Raw genomic sequence first — 11,372 nt, 5'->3', positions numbered from 1 at the left:
AATCCCTGCTATATCTCAATCATCATCATCATCATCATTATCTCGACAACAATTCAAAACCGTTGCGTGGGCAATATTTCATTTTTTTGTAATTTAGATGTCATTTACATTCTTTTAAGTTTATTTTTTCACACACCTATGGTATTTTAGTTTCACTCTTTTGGTATTTACTTCTATTCACACAGAAACATATTTTATTCGTTAAAGACCATAGACTGATGGCCCGAAGCTTATGTTTTTAATCTTTTCAACCAGACAACGTTTATACTTCTTTTAACATCGTGCATTAAGAGACTTAAGTCTATCTGATGTTCGCAGATTTTGCTTCCATCAAAAAGTTAAAATTACTAAAAATTACTTTCTTGGTCGAGATGAACTGTTAGTAGTCGTTATGACGTTTCTAAACTTACTCTTATAGGACAACTGTCTAGTTTTGTCTTAATAATATGCTTCGCAGCACGTCTATCACAGCGTGTCGAATGTGTCATTTTCCAGCAGTAAATAACAGGATTCAGAGAGGAATTAAGAAACATCAGCGTAAAAGCTTCGTTTTATTCACATATTCTTAATATGAAGAGTGGTTCTCTTCATACAGAAAGTTTCAGTCGTATACAACTTTCTGCTTTTAGATACTCATTAATTAAAAACTGCCTTGCGGGCCCGAAAAGTTCCAGGACTTTCGAGAAACAGACCCCTGACTACAGTAAGTTAACCTGGCTTCAGCCTGCGATCCAATCGAAAACCAGTACCTGGGCAGCGGCCAGCTTCTTAAAAAAACGTCTGCTAGACAAGCTTTAAACCTGAGCCCGCGATATCGTCACGTCGTACTGGTGAGCGGATACTTTGTTTTGACAGTTATCAATTGACCATAACATGGATTTCCAATATCAAAGATGTAGCTGTAAACCAAGGCTGCATGTTTCGGTCAACCTGCCAGAGTATGGCCGCCATGTTGCGCCTGCGTCGTCGTCTCACGTAGGCGCCCATGCACGAGCAAACCGCTAGCCATGATGACCATGAAAAAAAAAAGCGATTCACGGTTTCCTATGAGTATGGTGCTCCGCTTGCTGGCCCCTCGTGCCGCCGGAGCCCTGCTATAAAGTTACTCTAACAGCAGTGCTATTTTGTTCGATCATTGTCCAGTTACAATTTTGTTCAGTTTTGTCTTAGAAATATGCCTCGCAATGTGTTTATGATAGCGCGTCGAATGTGTCTCATCTTCCAGCAGTAAATAACAGGATTGAGAGAGGAATTGAGGAAAAAGAGGGTCAGTGAGTAAAAAAGCAAGCCATTTAAAGCTGAACTTTGCGGACATATCAAACGGGCGATCCGAGCGCAAAAAAAGTCTGGCAAACGACAAACTAAAAACATGAGATATACGTATAAAGTATTGACAGCAGACTTTCTCTGCCACGCAGCACTTTCTATTTGGCTGTTCTGTGCTACCTGTATCTGTTGGCAATGAATTTGGTCTGAATGGCGTCTTACAGTAAAATAAATTCTGCAATAAATAATTCCCGTAATAATATAGCCAACACTTTGGGTGATGAGGTCGACGAGCAGGATGCCATCAAGGGAGATCCAAAACCCGATTGATGTAAGAAAAGCGCTAAAAACCCAAATTGAGATCACCACAGCTACAACACGCTTGTGAGTCACAAGTTCCTGATATCTGAGATGAAGATGAACGGCCAGGAACCTGTCGACACTTATGGCCACAACACTAAAGAATGAAGCACTAGCAAATAAAGGTGAGATCATGTTAAACGCGGTGTTTGTGAAATAGGCAGGATTGGCCATTACAGCGATGTACGAAGGTTGAACCAGTAAACCAACACCAAGATCAGAAACAGCAAGACTCAGGAGCAATGTTCTCAAAGGCTATGGCAACGACGAAGTTTTTGTCATCACGTGTATTGTTAAAATGTTCAACATGATGGCGGAGTAGGCTGAGAAAGCGTTGAACACACAGTTAACGACGTACGTTGAGTAAAGTGGGTCAGCTTCGTTCATTTTACAGCTTGAACTTTGAAAAAGACCACTGAGCAATGTTACAGTGAACTTGTACCATGGACTGAGTTGAACATGAGATGGTTTGATCTTAAACGATGCAATGCTGGTTTAAGTCCTTTATTAACAAAACACTTCCCGCCTAATGAATGCGGGTAATAAACAAATATCTATTTTCATGCAAAAATAAATGTCAGTATAAAACAGGTAAGCGATTGACATTTTTGTTTAACCTAATAATTTAATTTTCGTTTTGTGCATCGCTATTGCCAAGAAAACGAAAAAGCTAGTAAAGTGATAAGTAATACTCAACTTAAGGTATATTTTAGACGTTCAAGTGGAAAAATGGAGAGTCTAATTTTGCATTTCCCATAAAAATGTGAGTTACAAAAAGATGTTGATTATGAACTTGAATTTCCATAACAACAAATGTCATGATTCTTCACTAAGTTTACTTTCGCCTAAAGCAGAAAAAAGATTTTTGTATATAGTTGCATTTCACAGAGAGAAATGTTAAATTTCAATAGACCTTATTACGGTTTTGGAAGCCATCTTAATGGGTAGACAACACGCGTCAGAATTACAGTGTTTGAGAGCGAATCCGATGTAAAATAATTTCCGAACAATTCATGAATAGCAAAGTTAAGATACTGGGCAAAGAATTGCATTCACCAAATTTGAGATATGTAGCTATGGTAAAAAAACGCCAACTCCGTTTTTAATCTTATTAAATTTGTTTTTGCAAGTTCGCGGGAAAAAAATATTATAGACAAATGATTGGAAAAGTGAAACTGAACGTGACTGGGAAATGTGCGGCAATCAGCCGGGAGAAAGTTTGGAATTCGAGCTAATAACTTTTCATGGATTTGAATAAATGGTGAAATATAATTAGCCTTTTATTTAAGAAAACGTCTTTACTTTTCCTTGCGTGAATTTGTAGCTGTATATTTATTCAAGGCATTTAAACTACACAGGGCACACTGTTGTTAATTCATTAAGTGAGAAACCTGTCGCGTTCAGTATCATGTTCGAGTCCGAATATAGTGCTCTATGATGGATTAGGGCGTTTCTTATTTTTACGCAAAAAGCCGATAGAACCTTTAAAGAAAAGTGATATATATATAGACGCACTACTGAGTTTTTAAAAATGTACATGTTGTAGCAGCAAGTACTCTGCTGTCGCAAAAACGTGTTGTGAAAATGGTATATGTGAAAAAAAGCGATGGGAGTCTAAGAGCTCTAATTGTTGCCAAAATCGAGGTAAACAGGCAACGGAAGAACTATACGTCGAAAAAGCCTACTTGCGAATTAGCTTTTTCTTCAATATCGCCGGATGAAACATAATTAGTAAAATAGAAAATGTCTTGCATAATTAACGTGAATGCAAACATGACATTTTCCGTTTTGTAAAATGTGAATTCTGGAACCCCAGAAAGCTGTGACAAGCAGCATACCAACTGCAGTCAAGCACGACGAGTTTATAGAGGAGGTTTTTACTTGTAACAACAAACAAAGAAATTCCACATGAGAATATATCCCGGGAATATATCGTAGTAGTTTGTATGTTATATCTCAAAACTGCCGTTATATAAACAATAGCCTCCATTTGACGCGAAAATATGCTAGGATATTTGTCCCCGGACATCATCTGTTTCGAGAAGCGAACAGTTTTCCGAGAGGGTAGCTCGAGGAAAACTGCGAGCTTCGAACAAGTGAAAATCTAAGTCCAAGAATTTCACCAAAACGTTTTGTGTCCATAACCGTTTTCTCGTCCGAGTTTGCGGGTGGTAAGACCAGACCGGCAGATTGTACTAGGCACGGGAAAGTAAATAGGGGAAGCACGAGTGGGAATTCCTTTCTAACAACCTCCCTCTCTCTCCCCATTTGAGGCGCAGTTTGTTCCAGCCCGTGATTGGTATGTTTCGGTTTCCGACCACCTCGGGTTCTTTTTCGTAACTGAGTGAATAAAAGTGTCTCTGATATAGAAAATTAATTTATCATATGGCTAGCTCCGTGAGCGGGCAAGATGAATCAAATCCTGCGCTGTGATTGGCTACCCAAGCGGGCAAGATGGAGCTATCTTGCCTGCTCGGGACTACCTGCCGTGTCCCGCAAGAAAAATTTCCCCTAAAGCCATATAATAAATCCTTTATTGACCAAGCTTGTTTAATCAAGATGGCTGGATATTGGCCTCGTTCTTTTTTTGCGAGTTTATGGACCTCGACTCCGTCTCGGTCCATAAACACGTAAAAAAAAAAGAACTTGGCCAGTATCCTGCCATCTTGACCTCACACTTGATCAATAACCCATACTTATAAATAATAAAGCTTGAAATTAGAGTAATAATGACGCGAGTTAACTGATCATAAACACGAAGCAGCGGTAAGCAACCCGCTCTTTGAGCGAAAATATAACACCAGCTTGTTATTGTTGTGTTGGTTCCACCATTTTTTGGAAAAAACAAAAATTTCCAAGTTTTAAAATGAGTGCGTTTTGAAATGTAAATAAAACTGAAAACAGGCGATGGTGAAAGAATTAATGAATGAAAGTGTCAGAAAGAGTATGCCATACATCAACAATTTTTTTTTTGCAACCATCTTAGTTTAATCAAAGACCTAGACAAAGAAAAAAACGCGATGATCTCTCATGTCCTGAAATTAGGAAGCTTAATAAACCACGACGGCGACGCCGAGGACAACGTCTATCAAAAAATCATTTTGTAGTTTATCTCCGAATCTCTCGGTACCTAAAGTCATTTACTTTGTTTATCACTGTCAAAGCTATCCCGAAACTGAATCTGGGACACATCGATAAATTCGAAATAAAAATTTAAAAAATTAGCCGTCGTGGTTCATGTTCTCCACACAACGCAGAATTAGGTCATTTCACGTTGTTAGGGAGCTTAAGCAACCACGACAACGACGCCGAGGAAGACGCCAAGTAAAAAAATGAATTTATATTTTATTTTATTTTATATTTTGTTTAGATCTGTTCGGTACACTAATGGCTCTAAAAACGTGCTAAAGCTAAACACCCAACGACGGCGCTCAATTCAAGTGGAAATATCAGAAATTAGCCGTCTTCGTCCACGTTCCGTAGACGACGCAGAACTTGGCCATTTCCATTTCCCGTTGTTGTTCTGGCAAAGAAATGTACGAAGAATTATAACGCACGTGTACAGCCATTTTTCTCCTCATTAAGGTGGCCGAACACAGTTTTGGCGCGCGCTTTTGCTTATGCAATTCAGCGCGCGCACAAGTATTGCAAAAAACAAACATGCCGTCAATAGAGCGATTAATTTACTCAATACTCGCCTTAACTGTGCTATTTTTCTCTATAATTGAACGCAGTGTATTGATGGCTTTAGTCTTTTATTACAAAGATATGTTAGAAAAGGTAGCGATGCAAAGAACCCAGCAATTCTCAGCTTTTTCTTTGTTACCGAAAGAACCCAGTTAAATGCAGCGCATGCGTAGTAAGTCAAAAAATTGCGATTGAATGAAAAATTGCACTCTCGGTCTCTCGCCTATTTCACGAGAACCGCTGATTAGAATTTCACGAAATTTTGCAAGAGAATACTTTAGGAAATAAGTAACTGGGGTATTGAAAATAATTGAACTTTAACAAAGGAAATTTGAGATATTCCAGTGAACCTTCAACAAGGGATAATTAAAGATCTCTCTGTTAAATTATTAGCAAAATGGTGTCAACTTGTGAGAATCGTTACAAGCTTGTTGCATGCAAATTATAAAGAAAATCTAATGACTAGTTTTTCTGCAAATAAACAAAACCGATTTTAAAGGCCTGTTTATATTTATTCATGTTGCCATGGCAACGGCACATACGTCAGCTTAACCATCAAAAAACCAAAGTTTGAGTTGTTAACTTGCTGCCATTTTTGGCGACCGAGGGATCAAGGGTTTTGGAGAAAAAGGTGAATGAAACACAGGTATCAAAACTGTGTTCAGCCACCTTAAACTTTTTGTTTAGCGACGTTGCCGTTGCCGTTGCCGTCGTGGGTTTCTTAAGCTCCCTAATATACGTGTTTCCCTAGACAATAGCCTCAGTTTTCAGAATAAAAACTAAGGATAAAAAACGACGTTTCGATCTCTCTGAGATCATTTTCAAGTTGTAAAAAAAGCGAATGAAATATACATATATAAGTACAAATTAGGGCGTGAGAACGGTCCAACGATAAAATATGTTAATACAAGCGCTAAAATGTAAGTGTTAAAATAATGAAATATACTACAAAAAAACTATATAAATAACTTTGCACGGATTGAATCTGACTGTTTGTTCAAAGTTGGCTGAAGCTCCTTTATAAAGAGCATTTCGTAGATCAGGCAGTCGAATATACTTTGGCACTGTCTCAAGATCTTAAAATCACGAGTTGCTGGTTAATGGTAGGCGGCTTCTTTCTTTTGGTTTGATCTCGTGTCCGATCTTACGGCTTGTTTACACGGGACGACTATCAATTCCAATTTTGCGACCTAGTTCCCCAAGTTGCCTTCGCGCGGAATTGACTGAACTCTTATCCTTGAATGGTAACACCATTCTGACATCGACAGGCGCTTCATTTACGTTACATGCTCGTGTGGAAATTGGATCGCCAGAAACTTTCTTGGTGACAAAATCACTGATGGTCGATTGCAGCAGTTAGGCTGGGTACTGAAGGCGGGAGAACGTCTGTTTGAGACGATCAAATTCCAGGTGGAACAGTTGCCAGGTAGACGACACTTTAAAGGCACGATCCAGCATTGTTTTTAGCATTGACTTCTTGTATCTAACATTGACGTGGCTCTTGTAATGCGGTGTCAGTTGGTTTTCTGTACACCCTTGTCTCCAGGCGACCATTGCATTTCCTGATCTCCGTTCCCAGGAAAGGAAGTTTACCATATTCGCCAAGTTCCATGGTGAAGTTGGCAGATGGATGGCTTTCATTTAGAGAGGAAAGGAATGCTTCAGCTGTTTCGGTGTCAGGCATTATGCTCAATGTGTTATCCACATAGCGTTTGTAAAACTCGGGTAACTTGCCTTGGTCCTGAAGTCGATCTTCGATACTGCACATAAATGCGTTGGCCATTAGGGGTCCAATTGGCGAACCCATAGCAACATCATCGGTTTGTTCATACAAACTCCCCTCAAACTGAAAAAGCTGGTTCTTGGTGGCAATATTAAGCAACTCCACCAAGCCTGATTTTGTAATGTTGAGATTATGCTGCTTATTTAACCAGTCGTCCTTAAATACCTTTTCAGCTAGAATTTATATTGTCTCATCAACAGGGACATTGGTAAAAAGTGAAGTTACGTCATATGAAACAAGGATGCTTTTATCGTAAACTTCCATGTCATGGAGAGCATCCACGAAATTAAAAACATTACTGATGGTGTGATCATTGACTGATAGAGGTTTAAGCTTTTCATCAAGCCATTTTGCCAACTTGTAATTATATGTCCCGGTTGCCGAGAGCATTGGTCGCATTGCTAATTGTCGCTTGTGGGTTTTTGGCACGCCATAGGGATCGGCTAGTCTCGAACCATTCTGGATAACTGTGCCAGCAACTGCCTTGGGAATATTATTTCCACAGTGGCAGGGAGCCTCAGAGAGATCTAAACGTCGTTTTTTATCGCTAGTTTTTATTCTGAAATGAGTTTCAAAAAAACTACTTATAAGAATAACCTGAGTTTGTGGATAAGAAGTGATTGTTAAAATGGCGGCACAATGATGTCAAGGACATATCGTGATTTATTTTTTCCCAAGAGAGCACGGTAACGAATCCTGCAATCTGATTGGTTCTTAGTGTGGTCCGGATTTTCCTATCTCTGACCACGGTCACGGTACCGGCGGGAAACCGCGCGGGTGAAATTGTCGCGTTGGTCAATTTTCCTGAGTGAACCGGCGGTAATCGTCAATCTTTCGCCCTTTTCATACTTCAATCGACGATTAACCAACGAAAGTTTAGCTCTATTCACTTTTAAATGGCAAGGAAAGTCAGTGTAAGTAAATTCAATTGAGTATGTCGAAGTTGTGAGAATTTGTTTGGTTCTTTGTAGCTCGGCGCTGTAATGGCACTTAATCCTGTAAAAATAAATATGTTATTTGTCAGCTTAGGGTCGGTCCGTATAGTGAAAAACTGTGACCTCGGGCTTGAAACTGCTGCCCTCGGCCTGCGGCCTTGGGCAGCATTTTCAAGACCTCTGTCACGGTTTTTCACCATACGGACCTTCCAGCCGGCAAAGAACATGTATGTATTTTCAAGAGAGATCCAGATAAATACCTTGATCTTCTCTTGATTTTCTACCAGAATTACTCCTGATCATGGGGGGTGGGGGGGGGGGGGGAAATTGTACTCAAGAAATAAATTTTAGATTAATTATACGAATACATCGACTTTATAGGGACGATAGAGTTCACAATTCCTTAACAGGAAAAATCATTTGGTTGTTGAAGATTCACTAACCCGGAGATGTCTACCCCATGCCGCTACCTTAGAAATGGAACCAAAATATTTCTAAAAAAACGATTTTTCTTTTTACAACAGATATATTTTATTTGATTACCAATAGACTTCAAGAAAGAAGTAAGATAAGAATAAGTTAATTGTTATTCTGACATTAAAAACATTGATATTTTATATTTGTACATCATATATTAACAGGCGTCTACCGAATGTACACAGATTATGTTCTATCAGTAAAAGCAAAATTCCCAAAAAGTAGTTTCGTGGTCGAGATGAAAAGTTAGTCATTATAATGCTTCTAAACTTATTCTTACAACAGGACTGTCTAGTAACTACAAGTTTGCTTGGTTATGTCTTTGTAATATATTTCGCAGTGTGTCTATGATAGCGTGTCGAATGTGTCTCATTTTCCAGCAGTAAATAACAGGATTCAGAACAGGGTCAGTGTGTAAAACGACAGACCTTTTAAAACTGAACTTGGCAGAGATATCAAAAAGGTAAATACAACGCAATACTCTGGCAAACAACAAAACAAAAACACAAGATATACGTATAACGTACAGGCGCGGATCTAGGAAAAATGTTGACCGATTTACTGCAAAAGGTTAGGGTTAGCCGAAGGCGCAAGCTCCTAGGGGGGTCCGGTGGCATGCTCCTCCAGGACATTTTTTCAATTTTAACTACCTAAAGTACCCTTTCCTGGCTTTTTGAGTCCCTCAGACAATATATTTGCCAGTTCCATTCTCCTTGGATGAAGCCTTGCAAATCTGCGAATTATTTCCTCAAAGTCAATGTCCATGTTGTAATGAATGTGCAGCAAGGCGAGTCCTGTCAATCTCGTCTGTAACATCGTGCTTCGTAAATACGTTTTCAGTCGCCTCAAAGCTATTGCTAGAACGAGTTTCCACTGCAAAGATAAAGTATTAGAAAGAGGAAAAATTTCAGCCCAGACAAACACGTCTGGGTATCACTTTAGCCAGACGTGTGCATACCGAACGAAAATAACTTTTCAGTAAAATTAATTTGTCCACTCTCAACCATTATTAACAAAGACCCGAACTGACCTTTTTTCCTGACGTAGTCAGTAATTTGTGACATCTTGACGTTGTTATGTATTCCACACTGTTGTTGAAGTCGTTGTCCAAAGACGTTGAATGATCATACAGGCTAATCGAGTAGCAGAATTGCATATATCGCCCGGGGAAATTAAATTTTGGTCTAGACGCCCGCGGCGATGACGTGATGGCGTGACCGCCGTCGGGAGACTAGTGATTTCCCGGCTGTAAAATTTTGCCGCCAGAACGTGTCTATGACCCTTGTCTATTTCCCGTAATTGGCAAAAAAGAATAAATAAAAAATAAATGTCAAAACTATTTTCGAGATTCAACTTGCAGTTTATTTTATTAAAAATATATACATATCTATTGATTTTTTTTTATTATGAAAATTCTGACCGATTTCCGTAAAACGGTGGAAACAGGTATGGATCCGCGCCTACTTGTTTACAGTTTATGGAACTTTATCTCTGGCAATCTTTGTTAATCTTTCCTTTGCGTACTTTTGCAGTGAAAAAGCTGGTTCACCGCGTCAAATGGACAGGATAAACCTTCAGATACGGAGGGTACAGGAAACCTGAAAAATAACAGTTTAATAAGATAGAAAAACACCAAAGACATAATGATAAACCATAAAGGAAAAAGGATGGCTAAGGATAGAGAAGATTAACACGGATTTCAAACGACGAATTTGAAAAATTGAGGCTAAACTTTTCAATATACCCAAACGGTGACGGAGCTCCTTCAAATAAGCTTAAATTTGGCAATTTCCGTTAAAAAAAAAATCACGGGAAATTATGAAAACTAAAGAAAATGTTGAAAAGAAACCGAACAAATGGCAAGATTTAAATTCTACAAAGAAACTGAATTCTAGATATAGAAGCGCTAAATTAAAATACCGTAGTGCAGCACGTTCTTTCCAGCGAACTTCGTCCGCAGGAATTTTTACGGTCAAAATTAAAAATGTTGGTTGTATCGACGGTTAGATCTTCATGCGATTGCGTAAGCTTATTCATTGTCAGAGAAAAGTTTTTCTTCCAAAGATATTTTCCAAAGACGTGAAAAAGAGGTAAGAAAACTGAGTATGCGTCATAATTTGCGTGCGCATAATTTTCGTCATTATTAAAGTCGAATTATGACGCAACTGTAATTACTTAGCTGGACCAAACGTACGTTTTACGACACTTCACCGCGGTGTTCTTGTCTGTGAGAGTTTCGACAGTTAGAGACCAATTTCGATTTATTAAATGTCTTACTTGGCTCCGAGGCTTAGGGGAATAAAACAAAAGAGACCGCCTCGGGTCTAAGGGATGAGTAATTAACTTCTTTTTTATTATTCCGTTAAGCCTCGCGGAGCCAAGTTAGAATTTTAATATATCAAAATTGGCCTATTAACTACAAACATAGCATATTCGGATCAAAATTCCTTTCAGGTGAGTGTTTTCCTCCCAAGTTGCTCATTTTTCACAATTCAAAGCACACAATCTTAACGTGGGATGCATTTCTTTTGTTCAAAGCATATTTCTCGTGGCTGTAATGAATTTTAATGTGGGTATATATAAAGAAGTGTAGAATGACACACCCATTTTAGCGTCGGTCGCCGTTGCATTGAAGGCGAGGGCGAAGACATCTTAGTCGCTGTGCTCCCTTCAGGCAAGTCCATATTTTCTTTATTTATTGCCGCCGTTGAATTGAAGGCAAGGGCAAAGATATCTTAGCCGATGTGCTTCCTTCAGGTAAGTCCACATTTTCTCTAGCTAGTTACGTGTCCTAGCTGTTTCCCTCGTCTTTCAATTTGATCATTTAGTGGTAAAATTAAAACTTTCCTTAATGCTGTGGAAGC

At 38.9% G+C, this 11,372-nt stretch overlaps 1 protein-coding gene and 1 pseudogene across 1 annotated transcript; both read right to left on the bottom strand.

Annotated features, from left to right (window-relative positions):
• Positions 1-939: 939 nt before the first annotated feature.
• Positions 940-1,845, bottom strand: LOC145491422 (octopamine receptor beta-1R-like). The gene has a single exon (XM_081470611.1). It carries the CDS (start codon positions 1,798-1,800, stop codon positions 1,156-1,158), a length of 645 nt encoding a protein of 214 aa, XP_081326737.1. The 5' UTR covers positions 1,801-1,845; the 3' UTR covers positions 940-1,155.
• Positions 1,846-6,468: 4,623 nt separating this feature from the next.
• LOC145490609 (uncharacterized) lies at positions 6,469-7,246 on the bottom strand (annotated as a pseudogene).
• Positions 7,247-11,372: the final 4,126 nt, after the last annotated feature.

This window comes from Orbicella franksi, chromosome 6 (genome assembly GCF_964199315.1).
Source record: "Orbicella franksi chromosome 6, jaOrbFran1.1, whole genome shotgun sequence".
NCBI classification, from domain to species: Eukaryota; Metazoa; Cnidaria; class Anthozoa; order Scleractinia; family Merulinidae; genus Orbicella; species Orbicella franksi.
This window is presented reverse-complemented; position numbering and strand designations above follow the sequence as displayed.